This window comes from Dermacentor albipictus, unplaced genomic scaffold (assembly GCF_038994185.2).
Source record: "Dermacentor albipictus isolate Rhodes 1998 colony unplaced genomic scaffold, USDA_Dalb.pri_finalv2 scaffold_42, whole genome shotgun sequence".
Classification (NCBI taxonomy): domain Eukaryota; kingdom Metazoa; phylum Arthropoda; class Arachnida; order Ixodida; family Ixodidae; genus Dermacentor; species Dermacentor albipictus.
In genome coordinates this window covers 982,483-996,282 of record NW_027225596.1, presented here as the reverse complement: position 1 = coordinate 996,282, position 13,800 = coordinate 982,483, and the positions used below count along the sequence as shown (strand labels likewise).

The window sequence follows — 13,800 nt, the reverse complement described above, 5'->3', positions numbered from 1 at the left end:
ATGTCATAGAAACGTGGCTCTATGACGATGGCAAGGACCTATTCTGCTTGCCCAATCACACATCAGAATACACACATAAACAATCAAGTAACCATGGTGGAACAGCTACAAATGTTTCGGCAAACTTCAAACCACAACACGATCTCGCACTAAACTTATCTAACTGCGATACCGTTTGGGTAGAATTCGACCATTTGTTCCTTAACACTGAGTGCAAAAACTTTATTTTCGACTACGCTCATCCTTCACCTTCCACTTCATTCAGTGATCTCTGGAGCGCCTTAGATGATGTATTAGAATCATTATCATCTGAAAACAAGAACGTGATGTTTATGGGTGACATGGACGTAAATGTAATTTAAATGTAATTAAAACACCGCCCCTTAACTGCACGCCCAATTGCAGCTGTTAACGTAGTTCCGGGTATGAATGCCTAATTACTCAACCAACACGATACTCTCACGATGGCAAAAGCTTATTGTTTGATCACATATTATCTTAGATTTTAGTCTTGTTCGAAGCGCGAATTCTTGCTGTGACATCACAGATCATTATCCCATCTTTCTGAAGGTTAACTCGATTCCTTTTTCACGTACCGTATTCTACTACAAACTCGTTCTTGATAAATACTTTTTTTCGAAGCTGTAGCTAAATCAGACTGGATTACAGTTAAAGCAACTAACGACCATCAACAAGCTTTCTCGTGTTTTTTGTCTATGCTGCTACAAAACTTCCCCTTCAATTACCACAAGAAAAAGAAATCAAGAAAGTACTATAGCGTCACCGCCAAATTCTTGGCTTAATGATAGATTACCCACGACAATGCTCAGGTGTGAGAATCTTTATAAAAACAACAAATAAAATATCCATTTACTGTTACACTGATAGCCGGGTACAAGAAAAACTCCAACTACCTCTGCGCGCGGCTAAAGTGACCAAGAAGAAGCTCCTTTGGACAGAAAATACTGGAGTGCGTGAACAACACTGATATAAAATGAAAAAAAAAGTAAATTCCTTCCTAAATAGAAATAACAACCAGGAAGCCGTAACTCAAAAAACCACAATGGCAATGAATATTGGAATGAATGAATAGAACTTGGCTTTCGACAAGCTTTGTGTTCGCCAATTGACACGCCTCCCACATCCCTTTTACATGTTTGCTACTACTCTTGATCAAGTGATCTTGATAATTAAATATCTGAAAGTCACAAAATATCTGAAAATCACAAATCACGACATTAAGGCATGCCATATAAAATAATTGTGTATTAATTCCTTATCTTTGCGAATATTAACAACATATTTATTTAAAACGGGAATGTTTTCTCGAGAACTGAACACGGGAAAACACGGTGAATACGGGAGATGGAAATTCAAGACTACGAGGAAAACGTGAACAAGGTGAATGCAGTAGCCAACGTTTCGACAAGTGGCCTTGTCTTTTTCAAGGCAAGAAGGCCTTGAAGAAGACAAGTCCACTTTTGCAAACGTCGGCTCCTGCTTTCACCTTGTTCACGTTTTGCTCATCAACCATACTTCAACAATACAATCCAGACAGTAACTGAGAAAGGCCTGAAATTACTTCAACAAATTTAAAATTATTACGCTTTATGTGTTGGGTTTTGTGTCAGGGTATCATCATATGATATCGCTGCAGTATTTCTCACAGGTTACTTTAAGAGAAGAAAGAAAAAGGCTATTGATGATGGTAGCTTTTCCCGTTCTAATTTTGGCGACCAAATTAAAGCCTTAGACGCCAACTAACTAACAGATACACTTTCCAAAACCTGAAGGCATGGGAATACCTGGTCCTACCTTGCTACCACTGTGAAGTTACAGCCGTAATAAAAACAAAGTTAGCGTCCAAGGCAGGGGGTAAAACTCAACGTCCCGTTCAAGCTTCGTATATTTGGGGCAGACGGCGTAGTGTTTCACGAAGCCATTTATTTTGCAAGAAGGGCGACCACCAGTATTCTAGATGCTAAGTCCGCAACCCTTCTTTACCATGTCCGCTGTGCTCGAAGAATTTCTTATGGATGTCCTCCGAAGCTTGCCGGCGTGCAAGAGCTATTAGTAACCAACGCAATAAGCGCTCTTCGAATGTGCACATTGATGTCGTGCATTGCCTTTGCTAACTTCCGCCGCATCTTGGTTGTCCGTGGTTCGGGTGGCGCCCAAGATGTCTCGCCGTCGGCACCCCGTGCAGGCACGTATATAGTCCACGTAACCTGGACGAACGCTCATCCGAGCAGTTCGCGGACGACACAAGCCCGCGTGTCTCAGACCACTGCGCACTTCCGGCGCACTTACCCGTGCGGATGACCTGAGTCTCCGTGCCGCAGGTGGGATCATAGCGCGACACCTCCCGGCCGAGACAGTCGACGAAGAGCAGCGTCGAGCTTCGCTCGTCCCAGTGCGGCCCTTCGCCCAGAAGGTGTCGGCGCGTGCTAGCTGCCTCCACTTTCATCTTGGCGATCTGGAGAGAGAGAGAGAGAGAGAGGGGGGGAAAAACAAAAGCCACAGCCTTCCATGATACTCTATTCTTTTGGCTCATTTACAACGGACCGCAGTTATGAGCTCCCGAAACGCTTCGACAGATGTTTAGCGGCTCTTACATCGATGATAGCGATGGCACTAAAATGGTTTCCCATACCATATACATGAGGTCGAAAGATCCGTAATAAAACGCTGACAAAGAGATCCACAGCTTGAGAGGAGCACAAAAGAATGAACGTGATACGACACTGCGCAGCGCTCGAAAATGTTACGGTAACATAAGTAATAAACAAACATATACGCAATTACACAAGAATTCAGAATCTCTTCCTAATTCTGAAAAGAAGAAGCTGGCAAGCAAAAAAGTGCACCTCCCGGTGTCCTCAGAAAACAGAGCCTTTCAGCGTGGCCTGAAGGACCTCCTGAGAGGCGGGGTAAACGCTAAAAGAATTTTTTACTGTATCCCATATACACGCTATTATTCATGACACAAGAAATATTGCACACCCTAAACGTTTTCAGGTATGGCAAGACAATTCAACCTGAAGGCGACCTATGTGTTGCACTACGGGATACGGATGAGGTCGGTGACTGGAACAGCGGACTGCGACAGGGTCATCCCGGACTGGCTCTTGGCTTTCGCCGAGGACACGATGCTCCAAGATGCCTCCGAGTGCGTCGCAAATTTCCCACGCCCCTTTACAGGCCTTGACGAAGTAGTTCTGCGGAAACCCGCAAGGTGGAGAGAAGTAATGAATAAAGGGAAAATCGGACATCCACCCGTTCCTAGCAATTGCTACAAAGGAAACCCATACGGGTTGCTCTAAAGAAACGCCTCATAGTTGAAGAAAAATTCGTCCCGGACCAGCACGAATTTTTCTTCAACTATGATGCGTTTCTTTAGAGGAACCCGTATGGCTTTCCTTTGTAGCAATTGCTACGAACGGGTGGATGTCCGATTTTCCCTTTATTCTTTACAGGCCTTCGAGCTAATTTTTAAAAACATCATCACCTGAAGTTCAATTTCGTACCGAACCATAGCGTAAGGATCTGAACTATCGGCTCAAAACAGTAATTGTTTGCCGGATTTCAGGCACGCTCGCTTGGATATCTCGTTTTGCATTACAGGCGGCGCTTGAGCCAAGGAACGGCAAACTAACGCAGTACGGTGTTTCCGAGCCTACATAGTTTCTCTTCGCGGTAGAATACAATAGCTAGTAATAACAGCTTCCGATTCGCCCAAGCAAAGCTGTAGGAAATGAGCTCGTATGCTTCGATCGAGGATGTTCATCTTTTTCAAAGCAAGCAAAACTGGAGAGCGACGACGTGCGCGTGAGACCTGAAAAATAAAATTAGTAATTGGTAGTATAATAAGTAGTACATAAATTAGTAATTATTAGTAACACCTTACTAAGATCTTACTAATAAAATGACCATGTCGTGAACGCGAGGTGCATACATAGAACGTTCGATAAAGATTTAGAAGCAACTTCCCCTATTCATTCCTTGGCTTTGTTATCTCTTGGCAAAGCATGGCTGTGATTAAAGAAAATGAGGTCTATATATATATATATATATATATATATATATATATATATATATATATATATATATATATATATATATATATATATATATATATATATATATATATATATATATATATATAAGTATCGGTGGACGAATATTCGAACTTTCGAATACAAATCGCCTATTGCTCACAAATTATTCATATTCATATTGTAAGGTGAACTACTTAAAAACTAACCAATTATTTCGCAACAACCGACTGTTCGTCAGGTTACTGTTCTACGTATTACTGAATAAAATATCGAAAATTATTTGAAGAGATACGACAGAAGTCTTAGAAACAATGTAGAAAGGAAATGGGTCATGCGAGCCTTGTTTTCGCTTTCGCGGTGGAAGTCTACATGACAACCTGTGACTTTCGCTTCTGGTCTGTAATTTACTGTTCTTTGCAGGCTATTAGCGTAGGAGCTCGGTCTTTTAGGCTGAAACCACTGATGTTCTCGATTCGACGTGCCCTCGTACATGTGCCTACGGCGCACAAGTCCATTCAACAGCATCATAGTTTCTTTTAGTTTTTTTTCCAACAACTTCTGATTGTTTCATTAACAACAATTTAGTTAGCGTATTGGAGGAGGAGGAGGAGGAGGAGGAGAAACATTTATTTAAAAAAAATAAAAGAAAGGACAAGCAGGTGTCTTTCTGCTTGTGCGGGAGGCGCCCTTAGTCCAGGGCTCCTGCGGCTCTTGCTGTCTCCCGGGCCCGCCGCACCAGTTGCTGCTGGTTACGAGGGTCCGAACTAGTCAGCACGGCCTCCCACTGCTCGGGTGTGGGGTTGGGTATTTGCGGGGCCGCCTTCACGTTGGGGCACGCCCATGTGGTATGATAAAGGGAGGCGTAATCATTACAAAAAGGACATTTGTATGAATATAGTGTAGGGTGGATTGCGTGTAGTCTGCTTAAATGTGGGTATGTATTGGTTTGTAGTTGTCTCCATGTTACGGCGTCTTCACGTGAGAGGGTCTTGTGTGGAGGTGGGTATTGTCGTCTGTTCAATCTGTGGTGTTGTAGTATGGCGTTGTATCGTAAAGGTACGGGCTCCATGGATGCGTCCGTATCCCTCTCTTGTGGCGCCCGGGTAAAGCTAGTTATATAGCAGCCGTTCATTCTTGCAAAGCGTGTTTATAACCAGGCTTCTAAGATGTTGAGACGGCATTCGTGAAATTAATGACAGATAGTGATCTTGTGGTTGCAACTGATACCAATTGTCCATGATAGTTGGCTATCTTGTTCGCACTAGGCAGTCTACGTGTGGCACCTGATTATACCGAAATAAATATAGCTGCTGTAAATATGTGCGTCTGCATTTGGCTATTCGATATTCGATTCGTATTCAAAGAACTTTACAGCAGTCGCATACTTGTAGTAATATCTGCAGCAGCAGGAGGTGAGCAACCGCAGTTCGAACTTTTCGCGACTGTGATCGGGAACACTTTACGCTAAAGAAAAGCGTCATAAATTGAAGTAAGCACACGTTTCCTGTCAATAAGAGCTCCTCAGCAGCTGTGGACTTTTCTTTCAGCCAAAAGAAAAAAAGTTATATTGGGGAATGCGGGTATAAAAATTGCAAGCAAACGGATGTCGTTGAGGACTGTCAGCGTGAATTACGCGACGACAAATTTTAACGGACAGTGAAAAAAAAAATTGAGGCCGTCGAACAACGAGGCCAGCTGAAAGCCAAAAGGCGCTGCATAGTTCATACAATTTGGTGAATGCCTGACGACGCTCGCCCGTTAATTCGGCGACGCCTCCTCAAGCAGCACCCGGACCAGCATGCAGCAAATGGATCCTTTACCCCCCACCCGTTGGTGGTCGAGGCGGCCCTCGTCGCTTAAAGCCCCATCGCTTGAAGGGACACTCAAAAGAAAAATGATTTCTATTTGAAGGGGGCGGCAGAAAGTTAGGTGGGCGGATGAGATAAAGAAGTTTGCAGGGACGGCATGGCCACAATTAGTACATGACCGGGGTTGTTGGAGAAGTATGGGAGAGGCCTTTGCCCTGCAGTGGGCGTAACCAGGCTGATGATGATGATGATGCTTGAAGGGACACTAAACAGAAAAATGATTTCTTCTGCATCAGTAAATTACCTTTCTACGACGCCAAAAACACCATTCTTACCACGATAAGACACTTGGGAAGCCAGAGAAGGCGCAAAAAGGAAAGACGGGTGGCGACGGCTCCTTGAAGTTCCCGCACCTGCTCGCTTTGACGTCATGGATTTTAATGGCACCTTCTAGGGCCTGTTTAATTATATGGCGTTACAGAGTGACTACATTGTGTTCTAGAGGAATCGAATATTAAACATGGCAAGTTTCCAGAACCTTTACTCAGCCAACACGGCCCAAAAGCGAAAGCATACTTTGGAATCCCTGACGTCAGAGTGACGTGCCAGCATTGGGGTTTCGGCGCAAAATTCAAATACTGATACTTCAACTTCCATTTGCTCATCTAATAATCAAACTATCATCTTGAAATGACTGCCTGAAGGGTTCTCGAACAAAGCTTTGTTAGCCTAAACTAATTTATTGTTTCGCTTTAACGTCCCTTTAAGTATACGGGTTGGCTCTGTACTGGTGTTCTAACGTTCATACCGGTAAGGATGAGTGCACAGTCCGTCATGCGCGTTTTGTGGCGCCTTCGAGACACTTCGGCGCCTTATGTTCAAGTGTCCCGTCTTCCTTGCACTTCGCACGTCGCTACTAATGGACTATAGCTTACGCGGCCTGCAGTGTACTACCCTCCATCATTGCCTGTATCCGAGTAATTGTGCTTGTCGATGCGGCCAGGGTCAACGCGGGCTCTTTAGTTCTCTACAAGAAACTGGCTTGGCTTCGCGTGTGTGAGGGACTTTGCTAGAGACGAAACTTTTTTTTTAAATTTTGATGTTGAATTTTTTTACGTGCTTTCGTAATTAGTGTGACCGCGTGTCTTCCTTTTTTTACTGTTAGAGTGTGCTTGTTTTCTTCCTACTGGCAAACTATAATATTTGTCGTTTCATTACATTATAGCATTTGTGGAGTGTCATCTTGCGGTGTAGTTTCTGTTTATTTTTCTTACCCTTATCGTCTAGCCATCTTTATGTGCCACCATTCCTAAACAGTAGACAGGCTTTGTGCCGCTCTCGTTTGAAGTTGGCAGCAGACTCCCTCCCTATATCCCTCTCTGTCCGTTGTATATATATGTATGCTTTTATGCGAAATCATAATAGTAATTATTATTATTATTATTATTATTATTGCTACAAGATACACAAAACAACACAAGCAGGCTTGTCTAAGCTTTAGTTGGCTTTTAAGGACCGTGCCTATGAATATGATAGACAAGGCAAAAAAAGTGAAAAGAACAAGACAACATTTGGTTACCTACTTACAACAAAAGCAACAACAACATTTAAGCGTGTATAAAGTGCCCAGGAAGAACCTCGAGAGTCTTGGTGCTCTCGCACTCGTCAAAACAATGCAGAGGAAGCACAATGCACACAAACACACACACACACACGCGCACACACACACACACACACACACACACACACACACACACACACACACACACACACACACACACGTGCGCGCGCGCACATAACCAAGAATAATAATTTCGTGAATACAGATTTTAAGAGCGCATAAGATGTGTACATGAAGAGAATACAAATATTAAAATTAAATTATGAAAAATAAATTATTATAAGTAATAAAATTAAATTAAATTAAAATATTAAAATTAGGCATGAAGATATCCGGGCACTCTGAATGGGCGTTATATGTCACCTGCACTCTAGATAGAGGGTCACAAAAATCTGAAGGCTGCAAGGCGCGCTGTTTCCTTGTGCCTTTCTGCGGAATGTAAAAACGCACATTAGAAAGCAACTACGAGCAGTAAATCTTTCCACGTATTAATTCGCGAAGAAAAAGAACATCCGATTTATTGCGTATACAGGTAAGAGTAGGTAACGTGAGTGTATGTGTTAGCAATATGGAGATGGAAGGCTTTTGAGAGAATCGATGTTTACATATAAATGTGAATTTTTCTGGCACATTTTCGAGAAGTTCACAATTTGACCTACAGGTGCCGTCCCAAACCACAGAGACGTACTCCGGAACTGGAATGCATATTCTCTTATATAAAGTTACAAATGACCCAGCTTGTTTGAAGTCTCTCGTCACCTGAAATACTGTGCCGAGCGTTCGAAGTGAACGCTGCGTCATCTGTTGAGCGCGGGGCGAGAAACTAAGTGAGCTGTCGAAGTACACTCCGAGGTCCTTTGTTCCCTGAGCTCTTGGCAGGAGAACGTCTTTAACGCTATAGGGAAATAAAGTCCTGCTAGTCATTCGCATAAAGTTTACAACTTTCGTTTTTGATGTACTTATGACGACCTTGTTTTCAGCGCGCCATGGCGCAAAATTTGCAAATTCCATCTTAAGTGCGGCGCAATTATTAACATTTTGTCCCGCTTTGAAAGGTTTCGCCTCATCAGCACATAGCAATATTGAAGAGTTTTGAATGACTGTCAAAAAGTCGTTAATAAATAGCAAGAAAAGAAGAGGGCCCAGTACTGACCCTTGAGGAACTCCACTTGTAACCGAATAAAGTTCTGACGACTGACCATTTACGCTAAAGTAGCAGTACCGGTCGCCTAGGTAGCTCCTTATCAGCGCTGTGACAGGGTGGTGCAGATCAAGTTGCGTCAAGTTTTGAAGGAATATTTTGTGGCATACGACATCAAACGCCTTACTGTAGTCGAAAGAAATGACGTCAAGTTGTCCTGTCTTATACACTGCTTGAGAGGCACGCATCATGAAGCTAACGAGGTTGGTAGTTGTGGAGCGTCCCGATATGAATGCATGCTGCTGAGGAATGGTAGCATTGATCGCAGAGGATGAAATCGCTGAGTGCAGAGTTGACTCGAATAATTTGGAGCCTGTGCATAGGAGAGAAATAGGTCTGTAATTTGTCGCAGCAGCTTTTACCCCTGATTTAAAGACGGAAACTACCCACGCTGTTTTCCAAGCCTTTGGGAATGTGCTCGTCTCTGAAGCAGAAATAAAACTACAAGTGAGCTCTGGAACAAGCAAGGACCCGTACGTCTTAATCAAAGCAGTAAGAATCTCATCAGGACCACACCAAAAAGACGGATTTAAGCGTTTGATCCTCTTAAAGACAAGTTCCTCTGAGACCGATAGACTTGCATCCAGGGAAGGGTGCTTGGAAAGCTAACTCCGTCACTGTACCCTTGACCGTACAGAGACCCGAAGTGTAGGGCGATGGCGCCCACGACATCTAGGACAGGTTGGCCGTCGCCACTAAGTAGAGAGATATCTTGTTTCGTATTGTTGGATGTCTGTTCCCGAACGTGCCTCCAACAAGACTTTGAATTTTTGGATCTACTAGCTTCCACATGTGCTATATACGGATGGAATGATCAAGCTTGTAAAGGCGAGTGACCTGTTCATTTTAAAATCTATATTCCAGTGTTCCTGATTTCCTGATCAGGATTCCTGATTCCTGATCAGGATTCCAGATTCCTGAGCAGAAAACCAGCGGGGAAATTTAGAACATTTAGTACGTTTTTGTGGTATAAAATTCTTCATTCTATCGTGAATAATATTCGTGAATACCGTGACTTGGCCATTAACAACTCTTGGTTGTACTACTGAAGACGAGTCCGCACTATTAAGATAGTGGTGAAGACCCACGTAATCTCTGCTTGGGAAATTAAAAGATCAACGTGTTGCTGTATTCTTTAATCTCCTGCTACTAGATATCGTGAATTGTAATGAAATATGAAGCGGGGGATGATATTTATCTGGCTTAACAAGGGGAAAGTCGCCACAGGACACATTCACAGCTTCTGCGTTGATAAGGCATAGGTCTAGTACATTGCCACAAGAATTTAGAGTATCGTTAAATTAGCGCAGGGATGTAAACTATATAAGATCAAGTAACAAGTTGCACTTGGCAGATAAGTAAAAAGAATGGGTTGAAAATTCACATGTTTGCCAGGGAATACCTGGCGTATTGAAATAAGCAATAATGAGTATTTTATGGCTAGCGTGGGCCGATATAACGTTTTCAATAGTGGCTAGAATAGTCATGTACATCTGAATAATGACATAAGGTGCAACTTAAAAAATTCGCTATTAATAGCCTATTGCTACCAGAACCGAAAATCTCCGCACAGACACATTCCGTAGCGCATTCTAAATCAGGGTCCCAAACGGATCTGAACGATTGATTGATCGCAATCAGGACCCCACCGTCCTTTAATTTCGGTGAAAAAGGATCGCGCTCTAATAAATATAATAATAACAATAACAACAATATCTTGCGCGAATAAGACACACTTGCATGCCTGCAAACTCGCCCGAATTTAAGGTCTTAATTTTATTTTCTGTCGAGTGAATGTTCATGTAGAAGAAAGAAATTGTTGAAAGCACTGCGCCTTAATCATATTATCGGTACGAACGCTTTACACTGCCAGGAGTTTATTAGGGTGGGGTAGGCCACTAGAGTGTTAGCTCTGTGACCATCCGGTTAAACACTGATGTAGTCTGCTAGCAGCGCTGCAGACGCCGTACACCTCCCCGGTGTCATGGTATTTGTTAACGACAAATGCGTTCACGGACAAGCTCAAGCTATCCGTCTGAAACCAACGCGGCTGATACTGATCACACCGCGCCGCCGCCAGCGCTCACGAGTAGGCAGAACCTCACCTAAGCAATATGCGATGTACGACTCCACGAATGAAGCCCAACGCGGGCAGCTCATTAGGTAACAAACGTGGCACCGCGTGCGTCCTGGGACTCGACTGTTGAGGTGGGAACCCCGAGTTGGTTGCTGGTGGATCACGACGCATGGCTGCAGCAGCTGTGTACGCGCCCGACTCTCGTCGCTGCCCTGCTCAGACCAGATACTGATCGCAGTGCATCGCCCAACACAGTTTGGCACAGGGCTGCATGGAGCAAAAAAAGAAAAAAAGGAAGACACCTTTATTGCTCATAGCCCGCTTGACGCGATCAGGAGAAAAACCTTTTTACGTTCATCCGTGCGCAAGCAGAAACCCCCACATGTATGTCTAAAAATTACCACAAGACGAGAAGAAGGGAAAAGCAGGGGTCAGAGTTTCGTTAAGTTGCGACCAGTGTGAAGCCCACACACAACAAAGCCAAAGAAAGCGCAGGGGAAGTTAACTAGGTGCTTGACCAGCCGGGGTTGCTTAGTGGCCTTGGTGTTGCGCTGCTAAGCACGAAGTCTCGGGATCAAATCATGGCCACGGCTGCTGCATTTCGATGGGAGCGAAATGCAAAAACACCCATGTACTTAGATTTAGGTGTAACGTTAAAGAACCCCAGTAATCAAAATTAATCCGGAGTCCCCCACTACGGCGTGAGAAGCGCAGTGAGAAGGCGTGAGAAGCGTGAGAACAGCGTAGTGCCGCGCAAGACGGATTCTGCAGCAACGATGGCCACGAGATGGCGCCAGAGTAGCACGAGTCGCCTGTTCAAAGGTGACGCCACCGATACCATATATGGAAACAAAGCGCTGCATGAGCGGAGGTTTGTCGGTGCCGGTTGCTGTGAATCATTCCCACGCGTCACCCACGCGCTGCCTCTCGCGATCTGCCTCTCGAGGCAGTCGCGCTACACTTCGCTCCCTTTGCAACGTGCCGCAGGGGACAGATTGTCCGCTCGAGCCAATACATTACGAAATGAAAACACGTATAGAGCAGTGCTGAAATGTCGCATTAGGGAGTATCGTAGCCGTCGCTGAATTTTTTCGAAGCCAAGAAAAAGGAGGCGTCGTATAAACGTGCATGGCACGCAGCGAACGGTGTTTGCGAACACTGTGTCCGGGCACCATGCAACCCGCGAAGACAGCGCGGATGCACAGCCTTCAACAGTGTCTCGATAGCAGTCGTCGCAGCGGGCAGTTCCGATAAACGGCGTGTTTGTCGTAACCCCGACTCGTCTTACTCAATAGATGTAGTAACAATGCAATGACGGCAATGACTACGTGCCGCCATCATTATCATCGTAATAATAATAATAATAATAATAATAATAATAATAATAATAATAATTTAAAGTCCACTGCAGGACGAATGCCTCTCCCGCCTATCTCCAAAGATCCCTGCCTTGCGATAGCTGATTCCGAGTTGCGCTTACAAATTTCATCCCCCCACCCAATTTTCTGCCGACCTCTATTTGCACTTCTCTTCCCTTGGCACCCATTCTGTAACTCTAATGGTCCACCGGTTGCCTGCCGTACGCATTACGTGGCCTGCCCAGCTCGAATTTTTTCTCTCAATTTCAACCAGAATATCGGCCATCCCCGTTTGCACTCTGACCCATGCAGCTCTCTTCCTGTCTCGAAACCTTACGCCTAACATTATTCCTTTCATATCGCTCCTTTCGCGGCCCTTAACTTGTTCTGGAGCTTTCTTGAACCTCCATGTTTCTGCCCCACATTTTAGCATCGGTAGAATACAATGTAAATTTTTCATTTTCACGATTGTGGTATGCTTCCCGTCATGATATAGTAATGCCTCGTGCACGTGTGTGCACTCAGTATCATTTTTATTCCGCAAATTTTCTTTTCTTAATCAGAGTCATCTGTTAGTAATTGGCCCTCACGAAAGTACTCCTTCACAGACTCACGAAGCTGGCTGGCGATCATGAAACCTTGTTCCCTTGCCACGATACATAGCATTGTCTGAACATTGCCCACGCTCGAGACGATGTCAACCACAGACGGCCCTGTTGAAGGGCTGCATCCGCCGTGGCATTGGGAGGCAAGTGCTACCTCTTACAGTGCCGACTTCCATTAAAATAGGTACCAGCGCGGTCCCGGACTGGTACTCGGTCATATCCTCCTGAGTTCCGGCTATGGGGCATTTGTCCCAATATATTAGACATCAAATACTCCACCACTACCCAGGCCGCAGCACGTTTGAGCCCGTAAAACCGAATTGTCCAATCTTTTAGATAGTGTTCCTGCACATGCTCCCGCAGGGAGCAGAGTTGCGCATAACCTTTCCGGCACCGCTCGCACCGCTATTCGCCGAGTGAGATCACCTGGTGCAGAAATGACGTCAAATGATCAACTGCGCGCTCCGAAGCCAACTTTACGGAAACGGCGCCGACTCGTTTCTGTCACAGTGCCATCGAAATTGCAACCAGCGGACCGTCGACCGTGCGTAGCAACGATCAACTCCGGGTTGCAGGTACGGTATTCGAGGATATTAAGTTAATGACTTTGGTGAACTGCTACGAAGCACATCATTTTGACACTTGTATTCGAGTATGACGGGTTGCAGCGCACCAAACTGCGCAAATCGCACGGAAGGTGGCAAAGCTTTTTACGCGGTGCCGTGCGGACAGACGAGACCGGCCGGCTCCGAAAGGGACCAGGATATTCGAGGTTCGTTCGCCTTGTTTACAGAGGTGAGTTCGGCTAAAGTGGCATTTATCTCGAGTAACACTCCTGTACACGCTGAAATGCGTACGCCTGGCATGAGAGGTTGTTCACTTGTGCAATTTTTGGTGTATATGTGGAGCGCGACACAGACGTGATACAAAGAAAGGACGACACGTCTGTGTCGCGCTGCACATACGAGCCAAGAATGTTAACTTACCAACTCGCTCAATTCGCTTTCTTGCTTGTACGATTGTTCTGACTATGCGGCTCCAGAAAAGTGCGTTCAAAACAGAGTAAATACTA

The 13,800-nt window shown here is 44.7% G+C and overlaps 1 protein-coding gene across 2 annotated transcripts in view; it reads right to left on the bottom strand.

The window, feature by feature from the left end:
- Positions 1–2,476, bottom strand: part of LOC139052884 (regucalcin-like) — a 28,090-nt gene extending 25,614 nt beyond the window's left edge. Inside the window, exon 1 of one of the 2 annotated variants that reach the window (XM_070530030.1) lies at positions 2,311–2,476. In XM_070530030.1, coding sequence (XP_070386131.1) covers positions 2,311–2,352 — 42 coding nt within the window. In that variant the 5' untranslated portion in view covers positions 2,353–2,476. Of the gene's footprint in view, positions 1–2,004; positions 2,179–2,310 lie in introns of those variants that run through there. The other variant, XM_070530031.1, reaches the window with a different exon arrangement.
- Positions 2,477–13,800: the final 11,324 nt, after the last annotated feature.